This window comes from Dromiciops gliroides, chromosome 5, assembly GCF_019393635.1.
Source record: "Dromiciops gliroides isolate mDroGli1 chromosome 5, mDroGli1.pri, whole genome shotgun sequence".
In the NCBI taxonomy this organism is placed as follows: Eukaryota; Metazoa; Chordata; class Mammalia; order Microbiotheria; family Microbiotheriidae; genus Dromiciops; species Dromiciops gliroides.
The window spans coordinates 39,539,712-39,556,819 of record NC_057865.1 but is presented as its reverse complement, the minus strand read 5'-3'; the positions used below and the strand labels follow the sequence as shown (position 1 = coordinate 39,556,819).

The 17,108-nt window shown below is 42.1% G+C and overlaps 1 protein-coding gene across 3 annotated transcripts in view; it reads left to right on the top strand.

Annotated features, from left to right (window-relative positions):
* Positions 1-10,115, top strand: part of CPNE4 (copine 4) — a 441,978-nt gene extending 431,863 nt beyond the window's left edge. For all 3 annotated transcript variants that reach the window (XM_043968781.1, XM_043968782.1, XM_043968783.1), the window contains exons 14-16: positions 3,215-3,348; positions 4,752-4,988; positions 8,408-10,115. In XM_043968781.1, coding sequence (XP_043824716.1) covers positions 3,215-3,348; positions 4,752-4,988; positions 8,408-8,542 — 506 coding nt within the window. In that variant the 3' untranslated portion in view covers positions 8,543-10,115. The remainder of the gene's footprint in view (positions 1-3,214; positions 3,349-4,751; positions 4,989-8,407) is intronic.
* The last annotated feature ends 6,993 nt before the right edge of the window (positions 10,116-17,108 follow it).

Here is a 17,108-nt window from a genome sequence, read left to right as displayed (position 1 = left end):
TTTACAGATGAGGAAACTGAGGCACACAGGGTGAAGCAACTTGCCCAGTATTATAAGTGTCCACCTAGCTGTCCAACTTAAGGAACGGAGTTTGAACAAGGAAAGAGGGAGGGCAAAAGAGAAGCAGATACCTAGAACAGTCAGTAAATGCATTTTAACCACCTACTTTTTGTCATGCACTATGGAATGACTATTAAAATAATCAGATTGATTCTGTATCATCTTTTCATTAATCCTATATACCTTTAATTGATTTTGTCTTGTCACTGACTGAGTCGTGGTTCTTTGTCTTTGAACTTAAGTCAGAATTCAGCTAACCTGTGAGCTAATTTTAGCAATCTTGTTAATAACTGTTCTATTCTTGTTCCAAGGATATCTCGTTTGTTACCCAAAGAAGTCTTGTCCACCATCTCTAGCCTTGCAGGTGAACTCAAATAATGAACATTTCTTAGTCACAGGAGGAAAGGAGGGGGTTGTTTCCAGCCCCCAATCCCAATTTCCAAACAATCATATTGTCCTCCCACACCCCTACTCTATAACCAATCATATTGATTGCACCATTGATGATATCAAGCTCTTTTAACCAATCATAACCCATTTCCCACCTACAAAGTCTTGTTCTTTGTTTCAAACTCCCCCAAACTATAAAAAAGAGCTATCTTTACTTTTACAATTTAAAAAAGAAAACATGTAAGTAGGTAAAATTGACCAGATAACATTAAAGAGCTTATCCTATTAAAAAAAAGAAAGAAAGAAAGAGCTATCTCCCCTCTCCCAGACTATAAAAAAGAGCTATCGCCCTCATTTGAGGTCTTAGCTTTGCTGAGGAAGCTGAGATATTATTTACTGGTAAACTCAGGCTTCACTAATAAATTGATCATACTCGGAACTTTTTCCCTTAGTTTACCTTCATTTTAACTATTACACTATCCAGTAGTGGGCAGCTAAGTGGCTCGGTGGATAGGACAGTGGAGTCAAGAAGATCTAAGTTCAAATGCAGCCTAGCTGTGTGATCCTGAGCAGGTCACTTAACCCTGTTGGCCACAGTTTCCTCATCTGTAAAATGAGCTAGAGAAGCAAATGGCAAACCATTCCAGTATCTTTGCAAAAAATAAAAACAAAAACAAAACAAATCTGGGTCACAACGAGCCAAATACAAACGAAACAAACAACACCCAGAGAATGGAAACCTTGAATTCTTTACTTGCTTCCTTCCCCCAGTAAAATATAATCACATCAAAGACAGGGACTTTCTTTCATTTTTGTCTTTGTATCCCCAGTACTTAACCCTTGCATGTCTTAGGAGCTGTTAGAATATTTTTGAATTGACTAGCCTAATTTAGGGGGCTAAAGCTGACTGGAGGACTAATCTGGGGACTGTTGACTATTTGGCTATCTGACTTCGTTAATTTAATGTGGGCCGTTTATAAAGTTCCACCACACTGCTCCCAAACTGATAAACTAAAGATTAAGAAGCCTCTTAACCAAATAATCAAAGCAGAGTTTATTTATGAGATAATATTTAAAATTAGGAATACAGGGAAATAAAGTGTACAACCTGACTGCTTTCCTGTGGTCTCTTTCGCACCTGCTGCTCTTTGAACTTCTTGAATACAATAAGGGCCTTAGCCTCCTCCGACCTCAGGACACGTTACACTTTCCCTGGTTTGTATTAAGGCCTGTAACCCTGTCAGACCCGGCTCTCCTTTTCTGAACCGAACTCTCCTCCGTCCTTGTCTGGGCTCCCCTCTGGTCAGCTTCTCTCTTAGTCCGTCCTTCTCTAGTCCGTCCCCCTACTTTTCCTTTTTTCTAGTCCATCTCCCCTCTAGTCTCCTTCCTCTCTCTAGTCAGCCTTTCTCTCCTTAATCTTGTCTCTCTATCTAGTCCGTCCTCGCTCCTTCTTTTTCTAGTCCGTCTCCCTCTAGTCTCCTTCCTCCTCTAGTCAGTCGAACTCCCCCTAGTCCATCTCCCAGGTCTATATATACCTTTTCTTCTCTCCACTCAAATCTCTGGGCTTCCTTCGCCCCCACAGACCAAGCTAATCCGCCAGCCAGAGCTGTGGCTGGGCAGGGGGGGGGGGTGCGCTCCAAGTTTCACGGGCCTCAGCACAGGCTATCCGGGATCCGCTCAGGTCAGAGGGAGTTGGGGGCTTTTTTTTTTCCCCCAGCTGTCTGACCTGGCGTCTTGTATAGCCCACGGGGCTTTTTCACTCAGCTGAAGCTGAGGAGGAGGAGGGGGAGAGACACTGAGGGCCTAAGGCTTTCTAATCTCAGCCTAAAGGTAGGGTCCCCAAATGAAAATAAATTTCCACAGAGCTTAATAAAAGCTTGTGAAATTAAATCAAATTTGTAATAATTTCCCCACTATTAACAAGTAAATGTTAACTACTCCTCCTGTGGTACTTCGCTGTGGAGATGATCTTGGGTTTTTGAAGGCAATGCCACTGGAATTAAGCTCTGGTGGGTGTGAAGTTGGAAAGGTGTTGCCTATGAGTCTAATGATGGACTGCCCATCAGCAGAGGTCAAGCATAGCTCAAGTCAGACAGCTTCATCACCAGATTGACTGCAAGCTGATGAGTTTTCCAGCCACAGTAGCTTACAAAGTCTGTCTAACCAAGATATAAAAGGGCCACATCTCTGTCAGAGGAGGGCAGACCCACCCTGATGAAACCACACGTCTTTGATGTGCGTATCAATAAATAACATACACAATCAGGTTGGAGGTCCCACAGTGAGAGTTTCCTGTGGAGTGTTGGTGCAACCTATATGAACATGAAATGCTACCTTCCCTCCCACTCTCTCACCTTCCTACTTTTGTTCATCCAGCTTCAGTGGCCCCACAATCCCTCCCTCATGAGTGAATGCCTGACCCTAGCAACACCTTTTTTTAAAAAATGTTTGCAGGGCAATGAGGGTTAAGTGATTTACCCAGGGTCACACAACTAGTGTCAAGTGTCTGAGATCGGATTTGAACTCAGGTCCTCCTGAATCCAGGGCCGGTGCTTTATCCACTGCTCTACCCAGCTGCCCACCCCCCAGCAACACCTTTTAACTGCTGACACACCCATCCCTGGACCTTAACCCACAGGGTCCCTCTTGCCCATGTACATTGTCCCATTATTCCTATGTTAGATGAATCCACCGTGATGTGGGCACCATGAGGTATTTTCACTCCTACCCGGATCATTTTGTCTTGGTTTATTTGTTTCCTAAGGAATCCAAGGAGTTGTTGAAGCCTACCAGAGCTGCCTCCCTAAGCTACAACTCTACGGGCCCACAAACATTGCCCCGATCATCCAAAAGGTGGCCAAGTCTGCATCTGAGGAGACCAACACCAAGGAGGCATCGGTAAGGGGAGAGGCAAGGTACCTGGCACTCCTCAACTCATCTTTTCTCCACTGCCTTCTGACCATCATGCCTGTCCTAGACTGAAAATGAGCTCTCTAGGGAGGGTCTTTTTGTAAAATGAACTGGGCTGCTGAGGCCCTGGGATAGAAAAAGGAGCATCCGTCCCTTTGACTCATCCTTCTGGATAGTTCCCCTCGTTCCTAGTACCCTGCTTCAGTTTCTTGATCTTCTCTCTGTTGAAGCAATAATAATAAATTGAGATAACATGAAAAGGAAGTGATGGAATGATTGTAGTGGGTTAGAGTTAAGAACCTGGAAGGCACGGTCCTATAGAAGTGTAAATGAATCCTTAATAGCATTTTTGAATGTAGGAGGATGGCAGGTTCCCAAGTATTATCCCATAAATCCTCTCTAAAGGCTATCCAATGGGCTATTTCCCTGTTTTACTTTATTATCTGAACTGCAGTATGGGGATGTACCAATGCAGGGCAGGCTATAAAGAGAAATCAATCCATAGACAGAAATGAGGCGGGAAGAAAAACTGAGCTGAATCAATGATGTGTTTCACAGATTATGTGAAACTACTACTCTAGATGTGCCATCAGCATGACTTGAGTTTTGTGCTTTGGTTTTGGTTTTTCACAGTAAGGGATTGCGCTGATCCATCTACACTTTCATACCTCATCCTCCAGATCAATAGAACCAATGGTCCAATGGCTTGTTAACCAAGGCTACAGATATAGTTTTTAGTGAAGGAACAGATTTTTTCTTCCTGTAAAATGCTTTCAAATCATGAGATGAACAGGGTTTTAAATTTTTTATCTCCACATTCTCCTTTTATGACCAGTTTCAATTTATTACCCATTTCCTAGTGCTCTTCAGTTATGTCTTTGACTGAGCTCTAATTTTTAAATACACATTTTTAGGCTTAAGGGATAACTAAATAGCACATTCACCTCTGTGGCCTTTTAAATGCATTTTCCTCTAAAGCTAGTCACACTGGATTTTTCAGATGCTGATAGGTTTTTAATTCCCCAACACTAACTCACTCTGCATGTTGTGCATGGGCGTATTGGAAATAGTATAACAGAGGTTGTTAGTTCCTGAGATATTTCTTCTGGCAAATATCACCATAAACTATTTAGGACCTGGGTTGGCTTCGTGGGATGTTAAATTGCTTACAATGATACCATAGTATAGGAAGGGTCTGTGATTCAGGTAGTGGGAGGCACTCCCTCCACCAATAGATATCTCAAGTTATCTATGACCTAGGTGATAAGGTCTAATGAGTCTGGATGCTGGTTGGGAAAGCACCAGTTGACTGATTGCTGTTATCCTTGTCTCCTTATCTCCTCTTCCCCTCCCCCAATCCTCCCTCAACCCCTTCTGCTGCCTGAATACAGCAATATTTCATCCTGCTGATCCTAACAGACGGCGTGATCACAGACATGGCTGACACCAGGGAGGCCATTGTCCATGCCTCCCACCTCCCCATGTCGGTCATCATAGTCGGTGTTGGCAATGCTGACTTCAGTGACATGCAGATGTTGGATGGGGACGATGGGATCCTGCGGTCCCCCAAGGGGGAGCCTGTCCTTCGAGATATTGTCCAGTTTGTGCCATTCAGGAACTTTAAGCATGTAAGTGTGTTTTCTTGGGAATTGAGGATACAAGGAGGGAGGGGGAAGGATCAGGGAATACATTATTGATAACTGTATCCCAGACTGACTTTACAGACTCTGGCTTATGATTTTAAATCCCCATTAATGTGGACAATGAACCTCCCTGCAAGGGGCCACATTATTTGTTTGGGGGTTTTCGTGGGGGAGGTTTTGTGGGGGTTTTCTTGGGGGGGGACAATGCTGGTTAAGTGACTTGCCCAGGGTCACACAGCTAGTGTCAAGTATCCGAGTCCAGATTTGAAGTCAGGTCCTCCTGAATCCAGGGCCAGTGTTTTATCCACTGTGCCACCTAGCTGCCCCAGGGCCACATTATTTGAATTCATATCATGTGGTTTCCTTGGTCTAGAATCAATGACCATATTCTATATAACTTCAAGTACATTTGAGCACTTTAAGAGAGTCCTCATTAACATCACTGTTGGGCACGGGACTGACTTTCCCCGCTGGGCCAATGTCAGTGTCTTCCCTGAAGGCATAGCACATGATGACAGCAGCCATTCTACCCAAATACTGTTTTCCTTGAGTTCCTGGGACCCTGGCAGGAATCCCTGAAACCCCTAGACTGGCATCTATGCAAAGTTATTATTCCTAATGACATTTCTGCTTTTCAAGAAGGCTATGGATAATTAGGCTCACTTTTTTAAAAGAAGGTAAAATGGAGCCCACTCCTACGGAGACACACCTTCACTCACTACCAAGTGCATAAGGATATGCCTAAATGAAATAAAAACAAGCCTCAGGAGGCAGGAAGAGAAGTTCTGCTTATGTCACTGAGGTCTAGCTCTAGAGATGGGAAGGACGTCAGAGACCATTCTAGTACGAGCCTTTCGCTTCACAAAGGAGGAAACAGGCCACGGAGGTTAAGAGGCTTGTCTGTCTGGAGGTCACACAGACCATATGCATGGGGCATGATTCAAACCCAGTGCTCTTGCCACTGTATTATGCTTCCTCTCCAGTTTAATTTGCTTCTGTGGAGAGGGATATCAGGGCGAGTTCACTGGTCTGAGTTGGGACTCCTGGCCCCAATCCCAGGTTTGCTGTAAGCTTGGCAAAATAATTTACCCTCTCTGGGATCTCTTATCCTATCAAGTGGACTTCAAAGAGGTCATTTTTATAAAAGCGTTGGACTTTCTATTTCTCCCAATCAAAATTTCATATTTTTAGACTTGTCCCAACGTTCCAAATCTTTTCTGTGCCCTGATCCGGGGCACTGGTCAGCCCTCCAAGGATTTTTGTCATCTGCACATTTGGGAATGATGGCGTCCATGTCTTTATCCAGGGGGCAGCTCGGTGGTGCAGTGGATGGGAGTGCTGGGTCTGGAGTCAGGAAGATTCACCTTCCTGAGGTCAAATGTAGCCTCAGATACTTACCAGCTGTGTGACCCTGAGCAAGTCATTTAACCCTGTTTGCCTCAGTTTCCTCATCTGTAAAATGAGCTGGAAAAGCTCTATCAAGTTCTCCCATGAAGAAGCCACAAGTAGATTCAGACACATGCAGTACTATGGGTTTACATAGGCTAGTAGCTTTCTATTTCAATGTCTTTTCCCCTCTTCCCAGCTCGAAAATAAGGAAAGATAGACGTGAACAATGGGAATCATTTCCATTCTGATACAACCCTTCCCTGGAGGTGCCTGAGAAAGACATTTATTCCCACAGGTTTCTAGATTACTGAACTGGCTTACATTAGCAGCCCAGGTGCAGTGATCAGCCTTAGGACCTCCTTACTATGCATAAGTGATTGCCTAAACATCCAGGAGAGAAGATGATTCAAGGCTGTACAGGCCACAGCGGTTCATTCTTTCTGGACTGAGTCAGTCCTGATTTAGAATGCACACCAGCTATCATACTAAGGGGCCAATGATTTTTATAGCGTCAACGAATCTGATTATAACTATATTATAGAAGCGTAAAGACGCATTCTCCTCCTTTTATAGGTAAGGGAACCGAGGCCTAAACATGAGCAGCCGATGCCAGAGCCAGGATTTAAACACACATCTTCTGATTCTGCATTCAACACTCTTTACACTCTACATCTTTACTTTTCTGTGTGTATACATCGAGATGTATATTTTCATAGACACTCATCCATACCTACATCCTTATTTATATCTACTTGTGTGGATACGTGTGTATAATGTATGTGTATACACAGAAATTAGCCTATTCGTAAAATAAATATCTTTATATACATAGGTTCATGGGAGGAAAGATTTAGAACTGGAAGGGGCATAAACGTTAATCTATTTCAACATCTTTATTTTACAAATAAAAAAACCGAGATAAAGATCTTGTCCAAGTTTACACAGATAGGAAATGGCAAATCTAGGATTTAAGCATAGATAGATCAATACGGTAGCTAGATGGGTAGATGCATGTGTGTACACACACACACACACACACACACACACACACACAGAGTATCTTTTCCAAGAAAACCCTAAACGGCATTAGGAAGAGTTGGCCATGACTGAAACAACTGAACAACAAATACACACATGTCTGCATGTGTCTGTGTGTGTGTGTGTGTGTGTGTGTGTATGATTTGAACCTATACACACACATGTTTTCACTTATCTAGACCTAAAAATGTCAAGAAATATTTAGCTAAAGCAATGCTGTAGAAGTAGAAATAGAGATAAAAATAGAAATATATTCCAGTAAAACTGGATAGGGAGCCATTCCATGAACTCAGCATTTCACCCTCCAGCTCCATGCATTAGCCCAGGCTGTCCCCCCATGAAACAAACGCATTCCCTCTTCACTTTTACCTCTCAAAGTGGTTACTGTTCTTCTAAGGCCCAGGTTAGGTGCCACCCCCTAGGGAAAAGTTTTTCCCCATTCTCTAAGAGTCACTGAACTTTCTCTCCTCAAATTAGCATATATTTACTTGTTTAAATAGATGCTTTAACCCCAAGTCCCAGTACAATGTAAGCATCTTGAGGGACAAATACTTAGATTTCATGTATCTTTCCCCAGTGCAGCCAAATGAGTACCACACCTCTTTCCGTAGGTATTTTTTAAATGTCAGTTGAACATTTAATTCAATTTAATCAAACTGAGCAGAGATGTCAAACATACAGCCCACAACACTCCCGAGTAAATCCCAAACCAGATTAAAATATAATTGGAAAACATTTAACAAAATACAAATACAACAGAACATAGAGAATGTTGATATGTGGTCTTCTTTGGCAGGGAAAGGTGGCAGAGACCCTCATGTACTGTTTAGTGGCCCCATTTCTATTTGAGCCTGACATTACTGCCCTAGAGGCCCAAGGTAGCATTGTTGAATGAATAAGAGATCCCTGCAGAGAGCCCTTGATTCCGATTCCCAGCCTTTGGAAACATGTCAGACTATCTGCCTTCTCTCCTACAGGCTTCTCCTGCTGCACTTGCAAAGAGTGTTTTGGCTGAAGTTCCAAATCAAGTCGTGGATTATTACAACGGCAAAGGAATTAAACCAAAATGTTCCTCAGATATGTATGAGTCTTCCAGGACACCAGCACCATGAACTTCTCCACACACTTTTACAGAGTTCTCAAGTATTATTCCTGCTATTACTTAATATTCCTACTACTCCAGCACTTAAAAAAATGTAAAATAGCACGTTTTGGTGATTTTTAACTGACATTTTTTTCTGCATGTGTAGCCCAAAGGCTTGGATCTGTTAAGCAGTCATATTGTTGAAGACTTTTTATGAAGAAAAAAAAAAAAAAGAATTTACTCTTTACATTACAGCATGTCGCCTTGAAATAAAATGGTATATGTATCCGTTTTTTATACAGGTTTGTTGAAATTTTGCTAAATTTCTTATTATCTTTACACTGTAAAGCATTTTGAAACATTTATTGAGCATCGATAGCCAAAAAAAAAAAAAAGCATTTGGTTTTCTCTGCTAAAGGATGAAAGATTTTTTCAAAATGGCAGATGCATGGACTGTATTTTGCATGTTTCCAATAAAAATAATACCACTTTGCAGTTGTCGTCTATGATTCTTCCCTGCCAAGATTGGTTTGTTGTTGCCAGGCTCTTCTTAGGGAAGGGAGAGACACAGATTTCAGGAAGTGGTCCTGGGTCTTTTAGAAGACTCTGGGGGTTGAACAGAAGGATCAGCTCAAACAGGACATTTCTATACTGCTTGAGAATGCACCATCTATACCAGTAGCAGAATAACCATAGCAAACTAATGAAAATGAAAGGAGACTGAATCCATCAGGTCCATACCAGAAGGTCTCATTGCTTCACTGCTACACCTCTCACTAAGGAGTAGACAAGCATGGCCCAGCCCTGTCCCCCTTGTTAACTAAACTGCAGGGATGGCTCCATCTTTATGTCAGCTCCCAGAAACAAAGTTGTTTAGATCTCAATGGACCCTGCCCATTCAATTCACAGGAAATGAGGCCATGTGATAGGCTTCCAAGGCCTAGGTAGACCTCATCTGCCCGAGCATGGGTAGATTTACTAGGTCTCTAATTTGGTTTTGCCAAATTCTGTTTCCAGACATTACCTAAAAGCATCAAGATGTTGGGGGGTTGGGGGAAGAGTGGCATGCAGTTTTTGATCTGGAATGTTTTTAATCAAGAATTGGAATGTTTGATTTCTATAAATCTCATGGAGTCACCATATCTGAGTTTGAATCCCTGTGATTTCAGGCAAGTCACTTGGCCTCTCTGGGCTTTACCTTTCCTCAACTATAAAATGAGGCATTTGAACCTCATGGTCCCCGAGGCCTCTTCTAACTCTAGATCTATTCCTCTCACAGATAGAAAGGGCAAGTGCTTTATAAGCATAGAGAGTAAAAGGTGCCGATGGTTTTCCTTTGGACAGATGAGGAAATAAATTTCAAGTCAATATCAAGCATTTTTTATTATTTGTTGTATATGTTTTGGTTTGCTGTTTACTTGGGCTGTTTTTGAATGGGTAAAATCAGAGACCTCATGTGATCTACAATGTCTTCATGATAGTTCCTAACTCTGCAAATACATGTCAGCCAAATGCACAACATTTTGGGAATGATGGTGAAATGTCTAACTGAAAAAAATACCATAAATATTTAAACTGTATTGTTTTATGAATAAATTGGGTACAACAACATCTCCTTTTAAGAGTTGTGTTCTTGTTTCTCTTTTCAAGGCCATTTCCTAGTGATTTAGGTCATGTGATTGGGCCCCTCATCATCATGAGTCCACCTTGCTCTAACACCACTGGGGCCTAGACAACCCTTCTAGAGCCATCTCTCTAAGAACATGGGAAACGTTGACTCTTCAGATGCTGAGATACTATGATTACTGCTCCCTGGTCACTCTCCAAGTTATCAGGTGGCTGGAGGCATGTAATAGATTGAAGTGGGATGTTTACATGGCATCTCAAAGTGTCTAGATGATGGCCAAGCACCACTAATGAATGCTTGGGAAGGGTATTTGGAGAGAACAGAATGGCAAAGGGGTTACCCAACTCCTGAGCAAGGACCTACATGGTCGAGGAGGTACTACTGCTATCCTCGGAGTCATTGGCCAGAGTTCCTCATTGTGTAATCCTCTTCTACCAAAAATCCAGCCTTGGACGTCTCGATGTCACCTACACATACACATGTCTATTTTGACGCAGTAATCAATACTTTGGTGATGCCATCTTCGTTCCTGATGAAATGGCATTCACCAAAGTGGTCCCAATAGCTGAGCCTTTACAGATACATTTTCTTAGTTTTTTTCCATAGTAGATAAAAGAATGGGGTACACAAATAATATAGTGGCTAGATCACAGATTTATAGGTGGAAGGGGCCTGAAAAGTCGAGTTCAACCTCATAATTTTACAGATGTGGAAAGTGAGATCAAGGGAGATGAAGTAACTTGTCTAGATCACACAGGTGGTGAGTGACCGAGGTAAGAGTTGAGTTTCCAACTAGAGCTCTCTGCATACTTCATCTGCACTAGTAAGGGGTTTTGAAAAGTGGATTCCTTTTGTCTTTGGTTGAGATGACAGCCAAAATCCCATCTAAAACTTTGAGATGCTCTGATTCAGTCAACGTATCCATCATATAATAAAAATAGGAAAATGATATCAGGGCAAAGAGGTTACATTTATCCCTCCAGAAGCCAGTCAAGTATGCCTTTCCACACCATTACTAGCTAACTAGTGGCTAACTACTACTGGCTAACCCAAAATGCAGCCACTTGGGGAAAGCCACAACTTCCTAATATTATACTTATCCCTTCTACATCACAACTTACTCCATTGTGGTTTCACTCTATCTCAGGTCAGCATAAGAAATTAAATGGGAGTTTAGGGGGAGTTTTGCAGAAACCACAGATGACACACAAAGGCCAGCAGACAACACAGAGCCTATGACCAAATATTTACCCCAAATTTTACAATAAAGTACTATAAACACCCCATAAAAAGAAAAAATTCAGACTTCTTCTCTGGTACAAAGGGGGAGCCAAAACATTTTGGATCCTTTACACATCATGGGGAGATAACTATACATCCAAACTCTTGATAGAACATCTCCAAGAAATCACTATTTAATACAACAAAATTTGAATGCAAAACAATGTGGTTAGACCCTAAGAGTTTGCTAACGAGATTTGACTTTTAGCTTCCAAAGTGTTGTAAAAGATTAGAGAACTTAGTCACTAGCTTTATCCCTGCCCCTGCCTGCCTCTACCTGACCCCTTTTGGCCTCCTCTTTTTTAAATTTTCCAATTTCTCTCCCTTACTTCAACCCTCCTTCCCCACATCCCATTTCCACTGGTCCCCTTATGAGCCACTGAGAAATGTTTTGTGCTAGCATATGGAAAGCTCAGGTTTGTAGCCTTAATGTGTTGCCTTCCTGACAGGTTTGGGAGGCAACTATGAAGGGCACACCTGTGAACACCACACATAAATATCCACAGGATTTGGGATTTCCTAAGCTTAGGGCCCTCCTAGTGTGGGAACACCTTCCACTAAAGAGTGGTAACTCATCTATGACTTAATCAATAAGCCCTAGGGAGTTTCTTAGGGGGCACATAAAGATGGAATAACTTGGCCAGTCAGATGGCAAGTAAGTGTCAGAGGCAGGATTCAAACGCAGGCCTTCCTGACACCAAGTCTAGCACCCTCTCTCTACTCTACTTGCTACTGGAATGAAAAGGCCACAGGTCCACAGAGACCTTATACTTACATGTTTCAGGGTATGGTGTTAGGCCTAATTTCCTGCCTAGGAAAAGGATGGCAGGAGACAGGATTCAGTTCCCTTTGTGATAGACATGATCAAATTTAATGAAAGCCAGCTTTTTTACATCATTTGTATCTGCCCAATCCCCTTTTCTCCATTTGTACTTCAACGGTCCTAATTCAGGCCCTTATCATTGGAACCACCAGTACACATGCCTTGGACTGTTGCAGTGGGCTCTTAGTTGCTCTCCTTGCCTTCAGAGTTCCCATCCCACCCCCAGCCCCATTTCCAATCTATCTACCTGAAGCTGCCACATTGTTCTGGCCATTCCAGACTCCTGCTCAGGAAACTCCAGGGACTCCCAATTACCTCTAGGAGAAAATAGGCATTTCTCTGTCTGGTATTAAGAGCCCTTCACAATCTGCCCCCAGCCCCTCGTTCCACACTTGTGGCCTATGACTCCCCCTCACGCACCTGGTTTCAGCCAAACAGGCTTACTTGTCCTTCCCATGCAGAACAGACCATCTCCCATCTCCCTGGGCCTTTGCACAGCCTGATCTCAGTGCCTGGTTTTCACTCCTTTCACATGACTTCTTGGAATCCTTCGATCCCTTCAAAGCTCAGCCCCAGAGTCAATTCCTACACGAAGGCATCCCTGGATCCCCTGGATTGCTAGTACCTTCCTGCTCTCGCCAAAATTACTTTGGATTCGTTTTCTCTATGTCCTCAGTCTCTAGCCCAGAGCCTGGAGCATATTACACATATAACCAGTGCTTGGTGAATGAATGAAAATGTACATCAGCGCATATGGATGTGTGAGAGAGCCTTAGACAACCCCATGTTTCTCCTACTGATTCTTCCAATTGGATTGCCCATGTGAAGAAGAGTGTAAAGGAGAAAATCCTATCCTTGGTGGTTCAGTCCCTTGATGGCTTTCAAAATGGAGATCTCTTCTACTTCTCTACACATCCAATATATTTCTATGTCACATAGAAACATTCTAAAAGACCTTTAGTTTTCATATGGAATCCACATTCACATCCTGCTGCAAAAAGACATCATTCCATGTAATGCATGCAATCAGGGAACCTGAGGCTGACTTGATTGGGGAGGGATGCTGGAAGAACGCAGACCTACATGGCTACCGAGACTGAATTATCTTAGAAAATAATTTCATTTCTTAGACTAACCCACGAGAAATTCAATACGCATGAAACTAACGAAGTGAAGGAGACAGCTAAGCAGCACCACTCATCCATCTCCTGGCTACAAGGAGCACCTTCCTCCCCCATCCTCTCCACAAGGGTGCGCTGTCCTCACAAGGTAAAGCAAGGGGAGGCTATCGCCAGTCCCTGGGCTAAGTCTGGGGATGCCAATACAAGCAAAAAGAAAGAGCTCCCGCCTTTAAAGAGCCTACTTCCTAAAAAGAGAAGACAACCCATAAGAGGGAGCTGAAAGGCAGGGGAGTAGGAGGGGAAAGGAGCCAGAAGCCTAGCATGACTATGGAAGTGCATGGATCATGTCTAGCCTGGGTCTCTCCCCAAAACGGAGGCTCTGGGAGGAACTCATCAACAAGAAAGTGAGGCTGGTGAGGTAAAAGGATGTCTAATCTGTCCTGCCTTGGATAGTGACTGGCCATACAGTCTTAGGCTTCACCACTCTCAAAATCAGTTTCCTCATCTGGAAAATGAGAGAGTTGAAGTGAAGATCAAAGGAGAAAACATTTAAAGGGCTTTAGAAACAGTAAAGCGCCATGTAAAAGTTTTGTAAACAAAATTAGAAGGGGGGCAGCTAGGTGGCGCAGTGGATAGAGCACCGGCCCTGGAGTCAGGAGGACCTGAGTTCAAATCCGGCCTTAGACACTTAACACTTACTAGCTGTGTGACCCTGGGCAAGTCACTTAACCCCAATTGCCTCACACACACAAAAAAAAAAAATTAGAAGGAAAATGGGAAAATGGGAAAATGGCCGGGGGAGGGGGGGGGGCGAGATTTTACAAGTTTCTCTGAAAAAGGCCTCATTACTCAAATACATAGGGAACTGAGCCGAATTTATAAAAATAAGAGCCATTCCCCTGTTGATAAATGGTCAAAGGATATGAACAGTTTTTAGAAGAAGAAATCAAAGCTATCAATAGTTACATTTTTAAAATGCTCTAAAACACTATAGACTAAAGAAATGCAAATTAAAACAACTCTGAATACTACCTCACACCTATGAGATTGGCTAATATGATAGAAAAGGAAAATGATGCAAAATGAAGTTAACAGAATCAAGAGTACATTGTACACAGTAACAGCAATATCTACTAATGATCAGTTGTGAAAGACTTAGCTATTCTGATCAGTACAATGATCCAGGACAATTCCAAAGGACTCATGGGGTTTTTTTGTTCTGTGTTTTCTTTTGCAACGTGTAATATGGAAATGCTTTGCATGACTTCATGTGTATAATCAACAACAGATTACTTGCCTTCTCAAAGGATGGGGGAGGGGCAGGGAGTAGGGAAAGAATTTGGAACTCAGTTTTTTATGTATGTTTACATTTCTTTTAATGTAATTGGGAAATATTAATGAAATAAATAAAAATATATTTTAAAATATAAAATATAAGCCCTTGAGGGCAGGAACTATTGCACTTTTGCCTTTGTATCTCTAGTGCCCATTATGGTATCTGGTATATAATACTAAAAGTGCTTAATAAATGCTTGTTGACTGACCAATTGATGCCACTGAGGACGTTTTCCAAAGATAGAGTTGAGAGCTTTCCACTCTACCAATGACTGAGAGGTGTGGAGGGGTGGAGAGGTTGTTTAGTGTTGAAGAGAACCAGTAAGGGGTGTGTCCAGACACCACAGTCATCTCATATGGAATATGTCTGAGAGAATGTTGGCTCTCATACAAGGCAACAAGTGATTAAATAGATGAAAAGGGATTTATGAAGGGCTTTCTCCAGGCCAGTCACTGCGCTAAGCTCTGAGGATGGAAATACAAGCAAGGCAGGTGTTGCTGGTGGTGGAGGTGGTGAAACTGCCCACGTGAGTTACTCAATATTCTCACCTGGATTGCTGATCTCTGCTCTTTGTCTTCCCAGACTTCTGACCAGAGGTAGCCATTGCCTGACTCTGACCCATGAGACCTCTCCAATCTCCTAGCTCTGCTGTCCACCGAGCCTCCTGAGATGCTTCAACTAAAAATAATGCCAATTTCAGGCATCCTCCTGAATCCAGGGCGGGTGCTTTATCCACTGCGCCACCTAGCTGCCCCCTATAATGGCCATTTATTGAAAGTGGAGCTTTAGTTTCAGAAGACTCGTTAACTATAGTATAATTATAATGGCAGTGCTGTGTCTTAACCATCTAGTATCTTTAATACTGAGAGCTTATCAACAGTTAGTTGGCTTCCCAGAGCAGGAAGTCAGAGTCCCAGCCTTCCCAATTTCTGCTTCATCTCTCATTCCCAAGTGACAAAGACCTTGGGGAATCAAAGCTCCCTCAGCGGAACACATCTAGGCAGAAGGATTAACATGAGAGGAATGGAGAGAAGATGGAGAAGAAAAAGAGTTTAGAAACTGCTTAGTTTGGAATAATTCTGCTTCAGTATTGTGTCATTCTCCTTAAAATCAAAGTAGAATTTGGAATGAGAAAGAATAATATAGGACCAGAGATATAGAGATGAAAGGGACCTCAAAGGTCATCTGGTCCAATCTCCTCATTTTTACATGTGAGAAAACTAAGGCATATGACTTGCCCAAGGTAACTAAGTAGAAGAGTCAAATCTCACATCATTCCACAGTACATCCCTGACTCTCTATTTGACTATTTAGTTTGCCAGGTCGATTAGTCCTGCCTACCCTGACCTATAAATGGGTACCAGATGCTGTGTGTATAATAACTGTGGGAGCTATTGAGGAAAATCATCTTGGAGGTAGTCTTCTTCTTCATTAAACTGCCTCCCTGGCACCAGTATAACTAAAGTTTTGAATCTTATTTGTAGGTTAAGGGCCATTTTCAAAGTTATTCTAAGTCCATGCCTTGATTCAATACTAGATTATTATACAGACGCTAGCAAAGACAGGAAAGAAGAAAGATTTATGGCAATAAGAACCTAATTACCACCCAATAATTCCATTGTTGGGAATATGCCCTGAGAGTGTTATCAAAAACAAACAAAAATAGCTATCTGCTTGAAGAATTTTTTTTATAGCAGCACTATGTATAATTGCTAAGGGAGGAAAAGAAAAAACCAGAATCATGTTTAATGCCCCACAATAAGGGGATGTTTAAATAAATTGTGATGCATCGATGCAATTGAGTATTATAATACAGTTAAGACCCATAAATACGAAGATATGAACAAATATGAAAGGACCTTCAAAATAGAATAAGGCAAAGGCGATGGGTAAGCAGAACCAGAATAGAATATATGCTAGGTCCAACTAAGAGAAAAAGTGGGAATGGGGTGGGGGGGAGGGGGAGAATCCTACTGGACATGTAGGAGTAACTGCAAAGTTTTGACATTTAAGCATGAAATCTAAGTTATTTAAATGCAAATACTTGCAAAGCTAGTGTATTTGCTTGCTCTGGTGTTTAATATTAATTTTTTAATTAGCCATTTTAAAATTTCACTACAATGTACATTTATTCAAAGGAGATTGATCTAACCATCATTCCAGTGAAAACAAAGTGGCATATTATGCAAATTACAATATGTGGTTGGACAGTTGAGCCAATCAAGTTAAATTATCGATGTATGTAGCATATATTAATACTGCAAACTGAAATGAGCTGAGCCCATAAGTTCATAGGAAAAAGAGTTGGGACTAGATTGTTTTGGGTAAAATTATGCAGTGAGCTCAAGATGCTAATTACTACAAAAGCCTATATTTATGATAGTAGTAATACTGACCTTATGGAAG